Source organism: Solanum dulcamara, chromosome 5 (genome assembly GCF_947179165.1).
Source record: "Solanum dulcamara chromosome 5, daSolDulc1.2, whole genome shotgun sequence".
NCBI lineage: Eukaryota > Viridiplantae > Streptophyta > Magnoliopsida > Solanales > Solanaceae > Solanum > Solanum dulcamara.
In genome coordinates this window covers 57,287,924-57,305,683 of record NC_077241.1, presented here as the reverse complement: position 1 = coordinate 57,305,683, position 17,760 = coordinate 57,287,924, and the positions used below count along the sequence as shown (strand labels likewise).

At 37.3% G+C, this 17,760-nt stretch overlaps 1 protein-coding gene across 5 annotated transcripts in view; it reads right to left on the bottom strand.

Annotated features, from left to right (window-relative positions):
* Window positions 1–1,068: 1,068 nt before the first annotated feature.
* Window positions 1,069–17,760, bottom strand: part of LOC129889248 (K(+) efflux antiporter 4) — a 36,433-nt gene continuing 19,741 nt past the window's right edge. For 2 of the 5 annotated variants that reach the window (XM_055964477.1, XM_055964479.1), the window contains 8 exons: window positions 17,195–17,291; window positions 16,760–16,813; window positions 16,068–16,163; window positions 3,822–4,010; window positions 3,661–3,738; window positions 3,414–3,458; window positions 2,563–2,652; window positions 1,891–2,451 (listed from right to left, as the gene is read on the bottom strand). In XM_055964477.1, the coding sequence (XP_055820452.1) occupies window positions 2,365–2,451; window positions 2,563–2,652; window positions 3,414–3,458; window positions 3,661–3,738; window positions 3,822–4,010; window positions 16,068–16,163; window positions 16,760–16,813; window positions 17,195–17,291 (736 nt within the window). In that variant the 3' untranslated portion in view covers window positions 1,891–2,364. Of the gene's footprint in view, window positions 1,612–1,890; window positions 2,452–2,562; window positions 2,653–3,413; window positions 3,459–3,660; window positions 3,739–3,821; window positions 4,011–16,067; window positions 16,164–16,759; window positions 16,814–17,194; window positions 17,292–17,760 lie in introns of those variants that run through there. The other 3 variants (XR_008766858.1, XR_008766857.1, XM_055964478.1) reach the window with 3 other exon arrangements.

The window sequence follows — 17,760 nt, the reverse complement described above, 5'->3', positions numbered from 1 at the left end:
AAGAAGAAGTAGTTCTGGATCTGATGGAATCCAGAAGCTCTTCATTAATGGATATCAATAAAATTTGGCAAATCTCGGGGACCCCGAAGCATATAGATCCACCCGGCCGAAGAACACTCAAACCGAACTCGCCCGGGATTAGATTACCAACCCCTCTTTCTAACTAGAACTTCAGAACAGCTACGCTTGTCGTCCGCTCTTTAAACGCCCTATAAGAAGAAGAAAGAGGCTTAAGTCATCGCTTTCAATCCGATAAAGGGCCTTTTCATTTTCCACGAAAGTCTATCCCAACAATTGTTGCAAAGGATATAAATATGAATATGAAGAAAAAAAAAGGTAACATTGCTAGTGCCAGTTGTAAGGTTAGGAAAGCCAGGTATGATAAAATCATCTTTTCAAATAGGAATTGATTCGATCTTATTATTAGAATATTCAGATTCAACTGAACTTTTTGAATTCCCGATAGAAAGAAATTTCGCTAACGAAAAAGCCTTTAATGCTACCCAATACCCCTTCCTTTTCCAAATATTTTTACGAATACGCTTTAGTCAAAGTGCATTTTTTTGGAATAATTTCATATGTGAAGCATAGTAAGAGTGACACAAATCTCCTTTTTTCAAATAGGGAAAGAAAATCCTCTTTATGACGAATCTTGATTAACTGACACTAGGAATCAATTCAGAAAAAGAGAAAAATACCGAATCTCCTACGACTTCGTCCTCCCCTTTTTCTCATAAGTAATCTCTTCCCAATCAATTGATTGAGATGATCCAAGTGAAAGTTCCCAACAAATAAGTACTTTTTCATATCCTTCTATAAGCCGTATGAGCACGTCCTCTGTCACATAAAAGTCTACTGATTATTTAGCCTTTTAACGTCACTGTATTTGAGATACATACTCATCATGGGTTGGATGCAGTGTATCCAAACGACTACTTTTTACCCTTTTCCAATGAGGATATAAGAGAACCTAACACATTGTTTACTAAAACCTTTCTTAATTCATAAACATTGAATTGAATACATACAAAATTAGTCAACAGCACAAGAAAACAATAAATGACAAAGTAAACCTTAGAAAACAGATTGGCTACTAGGTTAGTGACATCATTCTTCTGAATTACATGGAAAACATGTTGGAAGAAAAACAATGTGAAGTCAACATAACCACAATTTAAGTCCTGACAGAAGTCCAAACAACAACGATAAATCTGCATTTTACCCTCAAATAAATTACGATAAACACTAAATTATCAAATGGAAAAAAAATGAATAAAAGGAGGACGGACCTTGACGTCTGCGTAATCTGTGCATCTAATTAAATGTGAGAACAGTAGCTTTCAACAACTTTTATGTGAAGTTTTGTTTGCAAGTGCAGCCACTAGATCTAAAGACTTCTCTCTCATCTCCAAATACATTTGACAGTTCACGAGTATAAAGAATACAACTCTACTATATCGCCATCATAACCCTGTCAGCTAAAGGATGGAAGTAGGATAACCAGTACATGCACTTGACTGTAATGTTGAAAATGGAAGATTGCAAGTGGCGTGATCTGCACTTACCATGCAAGCTTGAGTATTGAACAATTGTGACAGAATTTCGTCAAACCTGAATATCACAGCATCAATACCTTCCCCGAAAGCTATTTACTAACTGCTCAAACTACCATTCAGTGCAAATGGAAGATTAAGACGATAGAAACTGGCAAGCAAGCAAAATTCACTAGTTTCTGATTTTCCCTTTTTGTCGTTTATATTGGTTGATTTCTGGCGTGAGCAGTGAGCTAACTACCATAATAAGCTAATAGATGGGGGCGTGATCATAAAAAATTAGGTCCATGTCAAAATTTCCAAGGAAAAGATGTTTAAGAAGTAAAGAACAATATCATTTTCACAAAACAACAAACTAAGGTATGACATTTTTTATACAGTTGACCTTGTATCATAAAAACATGAATGGTTACATTCTGGAAACTACATGTGGAACATAAATGAAATTGGAGTGAGAATTCATATAGCAGTTACAATTACATCATCAACCAAAATTATTTTACATTTACAAGGAACAAATAAGAAAGAATCAAGTAACTTGGAAAACTATCTATTACCTTAGGTGAACGAGTTGTTAGCTGTGTTCGCAGTTAGTATACCTCTATATCCAGGTCTCTCCCACCTTTGGAGGCACGTGGAGCTTTGCCTTTCTCTAGTTTGCTCAAGATATATAACAAGAAAAACATATCAAGTCCCTCGCATTAGGAAGAGGCAAGAATTAGCCAAGTCCACAACCTTTGTAGCACCTTTCAAGCTGTGAACTAGGAAACTTCTCCAAGTAAAATAGGTCATCTAGACCTACCTCACAAATTTAACCTTTATGAATCAGATCCTTGGATATCAGTGCAATCCTTTGTTTAGCACTATCAGATCGGAAGTTGTCACTTTTGAATCCAAACTGCAAATAAACAAGTCCAAGAAATTTTTAGTAAAACCATACTCATGAGCCTAAATTAGTGCTAATGGTGAATATTTGTCCTCGTGATATGACCACCATGGGAGTAATTACCTCATTTGGACTATCAGGTGGGAACCACCTAAGCAGCACACCAAGGTGAACTACAGCAGGTATAAGCTTGAAAAGCAATGGCGTAGTCACCTGCCAAAAGATTTGTCATAATTCAGCTAGAAAAAAAGACCAAGGACTGACTGTGAATAGAAAATGATTTAGTCTTCATATATGCAGTCATGGAGACGCTTTCAGTTAAGATGGTATTGCTATTTTCATCTCTATCTCTTGCCCGCACATGCTTCCACTGGCACACGAAACACTATTATGGGAAGGACTGTGTTTGTGCAAATTTCTTGCAAAAACCGAAGTTATATTTTGGAATACGATATTTGTTAAAAATTTCCAAAAATATTCATTTTGCAAGAATCTGGAAAAATAATCTTTTGAATTAAATTAAGTGCTAGGAGTTGTTTTCACACAAATCCGTCTGCTTAAAAATCTTTTAAAAAATTATAACTAGTCAAAACACATTTTCAACTTAGCTTCATTTTAAAACCCTTTTTCAAAAATGTAGTCCAAATGGCCACTAAGTTAATGTGAAATGCTAGAAAAGGACACATGAGTATCCTTGCAAAGTGTTAATTTCCCCTAGTTAAATGCGTCTCCTCGTTTGTATAGGCATTATCTATCTGTAATTGGTACTGAGAGGCTGAGAATAATCCTTCACCAATAACAAGTAACTCAATCTCCTAACATAGAAGTAAATAAGAGAAAGAAAAGAGAAGACATGCGTTATGGGTCCTAATAGTCAAAGATAACGATATAAACTCTAACATGGATAAGATTTGCAGCATCATTCAGAACTGAGACCCCTTATGGAGATAAAAAAGAAAGCTAACAGCTCATACCAGACTGAGAGCTGTTGTCCCCAGAAGCAGCAGGTACAATTTACCCTGAAAGTTGTAATTGTACATTCATCAATCAAACTAACGAATTCCTGTCAGATAGAAGTGCTGGGGAAGAGATTTATTTGGAATGTAATGGCAGGCTGAGAGGATTTAATGCAGTGAAAGTTCTCTTTTTATCCTATTAGGCTCTTAAAGTTGGATAGAAACTAGAAAATCCTGTCCCATAGAGAACAGTAGTATCAATTACCTCAACAAGATGAAGATTAGAAGCACGACTGAGCAATACAAAAGCAAATTCTCCTATTTGTGCTAAAGACATTCCAACCTACAAAATGTCAATATCCCTTTGTTAAGAAATGTTACTTATACAACAAAAAGTTAAAACTAAATACAGAAGTGGAGTCATACTAGCAGTGAAGTTTTGTTGTTGTAGCCAAAGGCCTTAACAACTGCAGAAGTCACAACAGTTTTAACAATGACCACTAATATCACTGATGCAAGTAGGATATCAACATGGTTCCAGAGGAAATGAACATGGATGAGCATCCCAATACTGGCAAGAAAAAGAGCTGCAAAGAAGTTGCGTATCGGTTCAACCTGCATCAGAATAAACCTTAACCAAATGTATCCAGCAGAAAAAGGTAGAAACAGTATAAGTATTGTCTCTGAACTAGATTGTAAACCAAATGTACCCAGCGGAGAAAGGCAGAAACAGTAAAAGTCTTATCTTTGCACTAGATCGTACAACAAGACAATGAGCCGCTTTCTCTTTAAAGTTGTTAGCGGAAACGTGAAAATAAAGAACAAGGAAGAACAACAATATTTAATGTGGTTCGGATCAGAATGATCCTACGTCCACCACAAAAAACCTGTCTTTATATTAACAAATAAATGGGAGCAATCCCAAATACATCTAAGAGAATTGCTCTCTCAACTTTCTACTCTTCTACTATATTTTGCTATGAGTTTATAGATGATTTCAACAATGAAGAATGGCCATTCTTTTATAGGTGGCCAAACTTGGGCTCCAAGCACAAAACGAGAAAAGGAAAAGAAATACAAAATTTGTTCTCCACAAATTTTAGCTTGCTCTCCAAATTCAATTCCTAGCCAAGTAAATTGGCACATGGAATTTTGTTCCATTGGGCTTGACCCAACAAAGACCAAACCAACTCTTTCAATCTCCACCTTGGTTTGCGTTCTGAGCATGCATATGAACAACTCTGGCCAAAAACTTCTAAGCTTACTAGGCAATCCCGTTGTAAGAAACAAGAAGAAAGCTTTGTTGAACACACTAGCTCCAGCTAGCAGTTGTTCTCCCCGAGTTGCATCAGTTGATGCATACTACCGTCAAGTCCTTGCAGTGTGCAAACTTGGCAAGCGGGATTATCTTTGTCAACATGTCTGCAGCGTTATTGTCTGTAATAACCTTCTCGACCTTGATAGCTCCCTTTTCAACGACATCTCGAATGAAATGAAATGTGACATAAATGTGTTTGGTGCGCTCATGAAATCTTTGATTTTTAATCAAATGAATAGCACTTTGACTAAAACATTTTAGAGTTGGTTCCACTTGAACCAAACTCAATTTTCACTACCTCCGTTGCTGCCATATATTCTGCCTCTGTTGTAGACAAAGCGACAATCAACTGTAAAGTTGATTTCTAACTAATGGCACTGCCAACAAGAGTAAAGATGTATCCATTTGTGGACCTCTTTCTATCAATATCCCCTACATAGTCAGAATGCACATAACCGAGAACTAAAATACCTTCACTTTTCCGAAAGGTTAGGCCAACATCAGAAGCTTCTTTGAGATATCTCAATATCCACATGACAACCTTTTTTCTTGGATTGGCCATGTACCTACTTACCACACTTACAGATTGAGCAATATCTCGATGTGTGCACACCATAGCATACATAATGCTACCAACTGCGCTAGCATAAGGAACCTTTGATATATGCTCCACCCCATCCTCAGACTGAGACATTTGTAACTCTAAAAGCTTAAAATGAGAAGTTAACAATGTACTTATAGGCTTGCTCATATGAATATTGAATCTCTCAAGAACCTTTTTGATGTACCTCTTCTGAGAGAGATGTACAACACCGTCTTCTCTTGAAATCTTCATTCCAAGGATTTTCTTTGCAGTTCCCAAATCCTTCATGTCAAATTCCTTGCTCAACAGTTTCTTTAAAATGCTTATCTCTTCGATGTTGTTAGCAGCAATAAGCATATCATCAACATACAACAATAAATAAATCATAAAGTTACCAGACATTCTCTTATGATGCACATAACTATCAAATGGACTCCTCAAGAATCCATGCGTAGTCATGAATGCATCAAACCTCTTGTACCACTGTCTAGGGGATTGCTTCAAACCATACAAAGACTTCTTCAGTTGGCATACATGATCTTCTTTTCCCTCAGCTAGAAAACCTTCAGGGTGATCCATATAGATTGTCTCTTCTAAATCACCATGTAAGAAAGTAGTTTTGACATCAACCTGTTGAAGCTCCAAATCAAATTGTGCAATATGTTTCACAACTGGAGAGAAGATCTCATTATAGTCAATTCCCTCCTTCTGATTGAAACCCTCTGCAACTAATCTTGTCTTAAACCTAGCATCTTTCCCTTTAACCTTTCAACTAAGACCCATGTCTCATTTTTGTGAAGAGACTCCATCTCTTCCATTATGGCTAACCACCATTGTGCAGCATCCTTGCAAGAAGTTGCTTCAACATACGAGGAGGACTCGAGATCCTTAATCTCTTCTTCTGCAGCTAAAAACGCATATGCAATCAGATTGGCTTGCTCTATAAGAAGTTGCGGTTTTCGTATCTGCCTTTTGTCCCTTCCCTTCACAATGGTGTATAGTTCATTGACAACAAGTTATTCAGGATCTGCATCTTTTTACTCAACTTGAGTCTTTTGATCCTTTTCCTTGGTAAGCTCCACCTACTCATTGTTCTTGTTTCCTGATAACTCCATAGAAACTTTACGAGGACCAAGTATAGAGGATTCATCAAAGGTAACATCTCTACTAACTACAAATTTGAGTAAAGACAAACACCAACGTTGGTACCCTTTTACTCCATCTACATACCCTACGAATATGGCCCTTCTTAGCCCTAGGTTCCAGCTTTCCTTCATTAACAGCATAATAAGCTGGACACCCAAATATTCGCAAGTATGAATAGATAGAGGATCCACCTCATCATACCTCATTCAGAGTCTTAAAGTCAATCGCTAATGCTGGAGATCGATTGACAATATGAGAAGCAATGTGAACTGCTTCAACCCAAAACACTTAAGACATTTTGGCTTGTAAGAGCATACAACGAACCTTCTCAAGAAGAATTTTGTTCATTCTCTTGGCAACTCCATTTTGTTGTGGTGTGTGCCTGACCGTCTGATGTCTTGCAATCCCATTATCCTTGCAGAAACTGTTGAACTCTTCATTACAAAACTCCAAGCCATTATCTATGCGAAGATACTTGATTTTTCTCTCCATTTGATTCTCAATCAAAATCTTCCATTCTTTAAATGCTTCAGAAGCATCACCTTTTGCCTTCAAGAAACGCACCCAAACCTTTCGTGAAAAATCATCAATGAATATGAGAAGATACCTCTTTCCTCCCCTCGATGGAAGCTTAGAGGGACCCCATAAAACTGAATGGATGTAGTCTAGCACCCTTCTCGTCTTGTGCTTGCCAATGCTGAAGCTGACCTTCTGCTTCCCTAGGACGTCGTGCTTACAAAATTCAAGTGTGTTGATTTTCTCACCATTCAAAAGGTTGCATTTGATTAAAATCTCCAGTCCTCGTGTACTCATATGGCCAAGTCTCGTGTGCGATAATCATGCCTTTTCATCATCAGATAACAGCATTGTAGATGCATTAATAGAGCCAACAATGGTGCTTCCTGCTAGTGTGTAGAGGCCATCCTCCAACTTGGCCTTCAGCCTGACTAAAGACCCTTTAGTTACTTTCATAGTTCCTCGTTCACCCATGTACTTACAGCCTTGTTTATTCAGAGTACCCCGGGAGATCAAATTCTTCTTCAGATCAGGAGTATGACAATATCTATAATAGTCCTCACGGTTCCATCATGGCAGCGAACCTGAACTAAAGCAATGCCAACTATTTTACAAGTTGCATTATTGCCCATTACTACTATTCCTCCACTTGTCTCATAGTTGCTGAACCAATCTCTTTGATATGCCATATGCAGAGTACAACCAGAGTTTAACACCCATTTGCTGCCATAGACTCCACTATTGCATGATGTTGTTAGTATATAATCGTCATCAGAATCATGTACCTGCTCAACAATGGATGCACTTGCCTTTTCTTTAGACTTTGACATAGGGTAATTTCGTTCAAAGTGCCTCTACTTGTGACAGCCCTAACACTCCACATTCATCTTGTTCACACGAGACTTTGATCTGTGCCTTGATTTTCTCCTTCCCTATTGGCTAGTACGGCCTCTCATAAAGAGCCCACTAGCTTCATCATCTTTGTCTCCTTCAAAATGCCTCCAGACATCACAAGAGTTAAGTACTTGCTGCACTTGCTCAAGAGTGATAGGCTCCTTGCTATACATCATTGAATTCTCAATATCATGATATTTTGAAGATGATAAAAATAGCAAAGCACATGCAAGCGTCTCCTCATTCTTTTTAATTCTGGCAATCTGTAAGTCCAACACAAGCTTATTGAACGCATATAGATGGTCTTGCAACAAAGGACCTGACTCCGCCTAAAATGTGTGAAGATGTCGTTTTAACAACATCCTTGTTGTTACCGACCAGTCCTGATAAAGCCCTTCTAGCTTTTCCCATAACTGTTTGGCCGTCTCCTCGATACTTGTACTCACTTCATAAAGCACGTTAGGTGCAAGGGATAGTTGGATTACACTCAATACATCTCCTTCAATCTTCTCCTTGTCGGAATCTAATGTATCATCGGGGTACTTTTCGTCAATGCCATGGATTGAACCTTCCCTCCGCAGTAACACTATCATCTGGATCTTTTGGATATTGATGTTGTTGCATCCACTAAATCTATTGATTTCAAACTTCATGGAACTCATCGTTACTTGTTCTTCCTCTTCTACTACAAAGTATTTGAAAATACAGAAAATCAAAGTAATTCTTTTTTGATGTGGAAGTTCAGACTGTGCTGCAACTACAGAGCATACTCAGACAAAATCTTGGCTCTGATACCAATTGTTAGCAGAAACATGAAAATAAAGAACAAAAAAAAACAACAATATTAAACGTGGTTCGGATTAGAATGATCTTACGTCCACTAGATAACAACTGTTTTTATATTAACAAAGAAAGAGGAGAAATCTCAAATACATCTAAGAAAATTGCTCTCTCAACTCTCTACTTTTCTAATGTATTTTTCTATGAGTTTATGGATGATTTCAACAATGAAGAATGGCCATCCTTTTATAGGTGGCCAAACTTGGGCTCCAAGCACAAAATGAGAAAAGGAAAAGAAATACAAAATTTGCCCTCCACAAATTTTAGCTTGCTCTCCAAGTTCAATTCCAAGCCAAGCAAATTGGCACATGGAATTTTCTTCCATTGGGTTTGATCCCACAAAGACCAAACCAACTCTTTCAAAAGTGGACCAATTACTTCCACACACACCAGACCTTTTACTTCTGTTTGATGAATACACACCAGACCTTTTACTCAAACTAATAAGCTCAATCTTTAGACCTTTAATTTCATTACGTGGATTAAGGGAGCAGAAATCCCCATTTTGGGTCACTTACCACCAAACACATTCGAAAAGCTCAGAAACAGTCGGGCCATTAAAAGGAAGCTAAGCTCAGAAACAGTCGGGCCATTAAAAGGAAGCTGCTATGGACTCAGAATGTAGAGCACATTACAAATCAGATGATATTTGTGTCCGTAATGTCTCCTCATGTCAAAAGAAAAGCAAATAAGTTCTCTTATATAGTAATCTCATAACTTTCTCAATGCAGTTTTCATGACAAGACACATCAGAATTATTCTTAATCACATCGATTGTCCAGACATGAATAAATGATATTATAACTTAGTGAACCTAATTAGATCAGTCCTAATTCACCTCCAAAAGAACTACAATTGGATAAAAATTATGCATATGGATGCTGTTGATCTGAGGATATCTAACTATAATCATATTTGATTTTGTAGGATCTTAGTTGATCTGATAAAATCATATATGATATGATATTAGATAGTTTATGTAATTAAATCAAATAAGATCATCCCTTGATTCTCAAATCAACTAGAATCAAGGGATCTGATTCTTTGTTGTTTATTTCTCTGTACTATATATTTGTAGTTATATAGATGAATAAAATGTACAATTTTGGTACCAAAACTTACATGGTATCAGAGCAGTTTTATTCTTCAGTTTCTTATGATTAAAAGAGCATTTATTGGGCTGCTTGACCCAGCGGCATCAACAAAAGCCGAGAGTTCTGTTAACAAAGTTCCGACCGAGAAAATAATGACCCAAGGCAGCGATTCTTCTCATTTTTCCTTTCAGCTTATTTCTTACAAGTTAAATGGAAAGAATTATTTGGAATGGGCGCAATTTGTCTGTTTGGCAATTGATGGTCCAGGAAAACTTGGGCACCTGACTCGATAAACAAGAAAGCCTGAACCAGGAGACCCGAAAATGAATGCCTGGAGATCAGAAAACTCGACGGCAATTGCTTGGCTACTAAATTCCATGGAACCTGCCATAGGTAAACCATATTTATTTCTTCCCAGTGCTAGGGACGTCTGGGAGGCTGTTAGAGAGACTTATTCCGATGTAGAAAATGCCTCTCAAATTTTGAATTGAAAATTAAACTATGGAAAGCTAGGGAAGGAGTGAGAGGTGTTACTAGTTACTATAACGAGATGGTTTCCGTAGGGCAAGAATTAGATCAATGCTATAATGATGAATAGGAGTGTCCTAAGGATAGCGTAAAAGCAATGAGAAAAAAAGAAAATGAGGGGGTATATCTGTCTCTAGCGGGGTTGAACCAAGATTTCGACGAACTTCGTTCTCGACTTCTTGGAAAAAATCCACTGCCCACTTTGAGGGAAACTTTTTCTGAGATTAAGCAAGAAGAAACAAAGAGGAATGTTATGTTGAAAATGGATTCCAATCAGGAAGAAAAAAATATAGATTTTTCAGCTTTAGTTGCTGCGAAAAATGAAAATGACAAGAAAAAGAAGCCGTGGTGTGATTTTTGCAAAAAATACTGGCACACTCGTGAGACTTGCTGGAAAATCCATGGAAAATCGCCTAAATGGAACAAAAGAAGGGCAGACAACCATGACAGCCAAGCCTTTCAGTGTACTGGAGAACCGGGGCTGAAATCTTCACCAGAAATGCCACCATTCACCAAGGAACAATTAGAGCTACTGCACAAACTTCTCCAATCCAGTAAACCTGATCCTTCTACTCCCACTTGTTCTTTTTCCCAATCAGGTAATGTGCCATCTGTTTATTTAAGTACAGATTCAACAGGTATAAGCTCTTGGATCATAGATTCAGGGGCTAGTGATCACATGACATGAAATTCCCATTTTTTCTCGACCTATACTTCTTCAGCAGGAAATAGAAAGGTCAAAGTTGTTGATGGTTCCTTCTCAGCAATTGCTGGAAAAGGGACAGTCAAGCTAACCCCCTTTTTGACTCTTTTTGATGTCCTTCATGTTTCAAAATTGTCTCATAATCTTTTGTCCATCAGCAAATTGACTCAAAACCTTAATTGTCGTGCTATCTTTGACTCTATCTCATGTGTATTTCAAGACAAGGTCTCGGGGAGGATTATTGGCAATGCTAGAGTCTGAAGGTCTCTATTTTCTTGAAGATGGTGACAATTTAGTAAATTTTAGTTCAGCTTGTTTGAACTCTGTTCTAGTTGATAATAAAGTCATATTACGGCACTATACACTTGGTTATCCTAGTTTTCACTATTTGAAACTCTTGTTACCTCAGTTGTTTGGGAATAAAAGTACATCCTCTTTTTAGTGTGAATTTTGTGAAATGGTTAAACACAGACGTTCACCTTTTTCTTCCCAAAAACACCATGCCACGAAACCCTTTAAGTTAATCCATAGTGATGTTTGGGGACCTTCTAGAGTAGCAATTGTAAATGGGAAAAGGTAATTTGTGAGTTTCATAGATGATCACACTAGACTAACTTGAGTGTACCTATTGAAAGACAAAGGGAAGTAAAACATATGTTTGAGGCTTTTTATATTATGGTTGAGACACAATTTCATGAGAAGATTCAAAAATTTCGAAGTGATAATGGGAGAGAGTTTTTTAATGACCAGCTAGGCAATTTTTTCACTTCCAAGGGAATAGTGCACCAAAGTTCATGTCCTAATTCACCCCAACAAAATGGAGCAGCGGAAAGAAAAATTGGAATCTTATGAAAGTAACTAGAGCCTTAATATTCACAAGTGGAGTCCCTAAATTTCTTTGGGGAGAAGCTCTTTTGACATCCACCTATCTTATTAATAGGATGCCTTCCCGTGTTCTAGGTTTTAAAACCCCTTTCACTATGTTCAAGACATACTTCCCACCTTCTAGATTGACCGCTGATCTATCTTTAAGAGTCTTTGGGTGTAGTGTATTTGTTCATGTCCATGATCATAATATGAGCAAACTTGATCCACGTGCTAAAAAATGTGTTTTTATTGGCTATGCCCCTAATCAAAAGGGATACAAGTGTTAAGATCCAAATACTAGGAAGGTAATTGTCACAATGGATGTCACCTTTTTTGAATTTCAATTATTTTTTGGAACTCATCTTCAGGGGGAGAAACATAGTGAAGATTCAAGGGATAAGAAGGATCTTCTTGACCTCACATGTGAGAAACAAAAGGATTCAGTTTTTATGATAGATACAGGATATAGTACTTTTGGTAATAACAACCTAGACAAGGTAAGAGATCCCAACTTAAATAATGAAAATAAGGAAACTGAGACAATAGAGCTTTTTCATGATACAATTATTTGACAAGAACAGGGAACAAACAAATGAATTACAGGTTTACATGAGACGAAACCGGAACCAAGAAAAAGAGATCAAGAACTCTCATCAGAACAAAATGTCCACCCAGCAATCTCACTGATGTACAAGGTAATTCTCCAGAACCTAATTCTGATTTACCCCTTGTTACTTTAGACCTTGATCTTCCTATTGCCAAACGTAAAGGGGTAAGAAAAGTCACCAACCATCCCATGTCAAATTTTGTGTCATATAGAAACTTGTCCCCTTCGTATATAGCTTTTCTTTCTCAATTATCTGGAATGGAGATACCGAGAAATGTGCAAGATGCTTTAAATGTTCTCGAGTGGAAGGAGGCAATTCTAAAGGAGATGAATGCTCTTGAGAGAAATGAAACTTTGGAAATGGTGGAAATACCACGTGGAAAGAAAACAGTGGGCTGCATGTGAGTGTTCATCATCAAATTTAAATCAGATGAATCCCTAGAGAGGTATAAGACACGTTTGGTAGCAAGGGTTCACTCAGACCTACGGGATTGACTATCTTGAGACATTCGCTCCGGTCACCAAGTTGAATTCAATATGGGTCCTTCTAACCATTGCTGCCAACCTTGATTGGGCCCTCCAACAACTAGACATGAAAAATGCATTCTTGAACGGCTAAGTTGCTCGAACTCTTCACTTTCGGTGCCGCACCCGTGTCGACACGACGTGGGTGTGGGTGTGGGTGTGGGATCCGTACCCATTCTGGCCAAACAGTTTTGGATACTTTGACCGAATCCGAGAGAGAAATTCTGAACATATTCAATGATTTTTGTAAGCAAAATAAAAACTAAGGTGAAATTGAAGAAAATGAAATATCTTGTATATATAACTTTTTGTTGCCACTCCTCTTTCTTTTATCTCCTTCCAGGATTCTACTCTTGATCAATATTTTCTCCTCAAGTTTTCCACATAATATCTCATAATTTAGGTTTTTTAACTCTATTTTTAGATATTCGAATTATTTTTAGCCGAATCCCCGCATCCGTATCCATATATGGATCCATATCCCCGAATCTTAAACTTTAGATCATAGAGGATCCGACATCTAGATCCGCACCCTTATCGGACACCCGCACCAGAGTCCAAGCAACTTAGTTGAACGGAAAACTTGAAGAAGTCTACATGGATCCACCTCCGAGTTTTGATGAAAGGTATGGAACTAGAGTGTGCAAGCTAAATAAATCTCTCTACGGGCTCAAACAATCTCCAAGAGCTTGGTTTGAGAGGTTTACTCAGAAGGGGAGCCTTGGAGTAACTGGTAAAGTTGCTGCCATGTGACCAGGAGGTCACGGGTTCAAGCCTTGGAAACAGCCTCTGGCAGAAATGCAAGGCAAGGCTGCGTACAATAGACCCTTGTGGTCAGGCCCTTCCCCGGACCCCGCGCATAGCGGGAGCTTTAGTGCACCGGGCTGCCCTTTTACTCAGTTTGTGAAAAAACAAGGGTACAATCAAGGACAAGCAGATCATACCATGTTCATTCAACATTCTCATGAGGGAAAGACAACTATCCTGATAGTGTATGTCGATGATATCATACTTACAGGAGATGACTTGTCCGAAATGAAGAATTTAAAAATACAGTTGGCTTCAGAGTTTGAGATCAAAGATTTGGGCCAGTTGAAATATTTTCTTGGCATGGAAGTAGCAAGATCAAAACAAGGCATTATGGTGTCACAAAGGAAGTATGTACTAGATCTTCTAAAAGAGACAGGAATGAGTGGTTGTCGTCCAGCTGAAACACCTATTGATCCGAATATAAAATTTGGAAACAAAGAAGGAAATTAGTTGACCAAAGTCAGTATCAGAGACTGGATGGGAAGTTGATCTACTTGTCACATACTCGACCTGATATAGCTTTTGCTGTAAGCTTGGTCAGTCAATTTATGCACTCTCCAAAGGAAGAGCACCAAGAAATGGTCTACAGGATCCTAAGATATCTTAAAAGTTCACCGGGGAAAGGATTGTTTTTCAAAAAGGGTCAACATAGGGGCATAGAAAGTTTTACAGATGCAGACTGAGCAGGTTTTACTACTGACAGGAGGTCAACGTATGGATATTGTACATTTATCTGAGGAAATCTCGTGACTTGGAGAAGTAAAAAACAGAATGCCGTAGCCCGTAGCAGTGCTGAAACTGAATACCGATCTATGGTCCATGGGATCTGTGAAATGATTTGGCTCAAGAAGATGATGGCAGAATTGAAAAAGGTAAAACTATTTGGTTTACCAATGAAGTTGTAATGTGACAATAAAGCCGCCATAAGTATTGCTCACAATCCAGTTCAACATGATAGAACAAAGCATGTTGAAGTGGATAGGCACTTCATAAAAGAGAAGATTGAAGAAGGAAGTGTATGCATGCCTTTCGTCCCAACAGATCAGCAAATTTCAGATGTTTTCACAAAAGGCTTGTTCAAACCAAAATTTGAAATTCTTGTAAGCAAGTTAGGCATGACAGATAATTTACATGCCAACTTGAGGGGGAGTGTTGATTTAAGGATATCTAACTATAATCAGATTTGATTTTATAGGATCTTAGTTGATCTGCTAAAATCATATATGCTATGATATTAGATAGTATAGGTAATTAGATCAAATAAGACCATCCCTTGATTCTCAAATCAACTAGAATCAAGGGATCTGATTCTTTGTTGTTTATTTCTCTGTACTATATATTTGTAGTACTATAGATGAATAAAATGTACAATTTTGGTACCAAAACTTACAGATGCAATCTTTTTGTGGGTTGATTTGTAAACTAAGTAAATCAAATTCTTACTCCACAATGACCTTGACTTTGACCAACTTCAAATAAATAGAAGGTGCATCACATCAACTGATTTCAAATGGAACAAACTGCAACTAGTTTAATATTGCAACCAATCTTCAGAAACTACATGTTTCTCTGTTGAAAATGTCTCAGGGTATTGCAGAAATAAACAGCTAGTTGCATTATCTCTAAAAGATTTCTTTTGCAAAAATTCAGTTTATCAATAGCTAACTTTTAGGATTTTAAATTATTTTTATTAGAATGCTCAGTGGCTTGAATTTAGGGGTTAGTTTCTTCTTTCTTTGTTATTTGAATTTGCAGTTATTAGTAGCATTTATTCAATCTTTTAGTTAGAAACTAGAGCTATAAGTGTATGTCTCTGAGTTATTCTATCTTTTGTTTAAAAACCAACTCTATCCCCTACCATCTCAACTAAATTATTATAGACTATGCTTGGAATTATTTAGCAAGTAGAACAAATAAAACTTTGGACAAAGAGCGGCATTTGAAAATTGTTTCTGATCAACCTGAAATCAGGTTATACACAGATCAAACATCTTGGACACTAAAAAGGAAAAGTTAGTTCTCAGAAGGTAGGAATAAGAATCAAATCTTCACCAGGCATAGTTGAAGTATATCTTTATATCAGTAGTTCAATACCAGGCAAATGCACGTTCTCAGCAATAATATCAAACGTTCAAATATCAGATAGGCTTCGGATATTATATCCTAATGCCCATTGATACCATGATTGCTTCTTGTCCCTATGTTTGTAATGGCAAAACAAATATCATAATGAAGTCTTACTTGTTCAAGAGTATGTTGGGCAAGATCAGTTGTTGAAATCATCACTCCAGCAGCAAATGAACCCAGCTCTAAGCTTAGACCTAGCTTATCGCTACACTGAAATTGTACAAACAATAGAAAAAAAAATATTGATAAGAAAACAAGTAAAGAATTTAGTTCTTAGCATGCACCAAAAGAACCAAATTCAACATGCACCTCTCTGAGTAAAAAATTCAAGAACTAAAATAATACGGACTATATAGTGAAAATACGTTAATAAAGCACAGTTTGGTAAACTTGAAGAAATTGGAATAAAAAACTTTGGAAAAGCAGCCCAAGCATGAACAAGCTGTTCTGAGCTCTTCTTGACTGCAGCGCAGTTGAGGAGCTATTTTTGAAGAGCTAAAGAATTCTGAACTAGGAATATCTTGGCAATATGAACATATCCTTGTGAAGAGCTTTCTGACAAGGTTTTAATTCAAAAATGATAAAAACAAGCACATCTAACAATGCAGACATGTTTAGGAGGCCATAACAAATATATACTCCAATTCCAAAAGTCCTAGTGCTGAATTCTTCTACCAGGGGTTGTAGAGAGAGGTTGGGCCAGCACTCAACAGGAATTGATACATAACCAGAAAGCAGTGAAAAGACAATCCAAATCCATATTTTTACACAAGTTTAAAAGGCTGAGTGATAGAAGAATAACCAACCCAAGCTAGAAGGAGGCAAAATGCCACTGAAGCCAGTTGATACAGTTCATTGGTCTGCGAAATCAAGGACATAATTAGAATTCTCAGAAAAATCTTAAATACCAGTAACCACCATGCCTACAAGTAGTCATGAAGAACTCATGAAAACTGACAAACAATGTTCATTGAGAAGTTTCAGTCCAGCCTAATTAATGGGTCAAGCAGTACAATTAATGTGCGACCATATATATGGGTTAAGCATGCAATAAATGCATCGATGTACGAGTAAGGTCTTAACTGATTCTCTACGTTCTACAGTATAACACACCTATAAATAGATGTTTGGCGTTTTTTGTGAGAATTCAATTTAATTCTCTATAATTCTTCCTCTTCCAACAGATCTCAGAAAGTGCTATTGCCAAACAAAGGGACTTCTTTAAGTCAGGAAGTTCATACCTGTGATGATAAGCTTATCATCAGCTTCAGGAACCATGGCACACACTTCCGTGATAATATTGACAAAATAGCCAAAAATGACAGCAACATGACCAACCTGGCTGATAGATGAATCAGTATAATGCAATAAATAAGTAGGATTGGTGCAAAATTAACGTCAGGCAAGAGTTTCAAACAATTTAAAGCACCAAAATTCCAGAAGTACTAGCTTAGCATCTACTTTCCCGACTCCCACCTTCCACATTTCCCAGAAGTTTAATTATGGCAGACAAACAATACAGTGGTACACCAGTATCGGTATGCTAATTATATGTCATGTAATACACCACTAGACAGTAAATACAGTATATGTCATCTATGTAATAGAATCAACAACCATCATATGATAGAATGGAGTTACGTTAGTGTTACTACAATACCAAAAAGAATTGAAACTGATATTTCTGCTGAAATACAAGCACTCCAAGAAGAAATGCAAATTTTAGTTGCAAAATGAAATTTTCCAAAGCTCATTCCATTCAAAGGAAATTTCTCCTTCACAAAGATACCAAAAATGGTCCTCTATA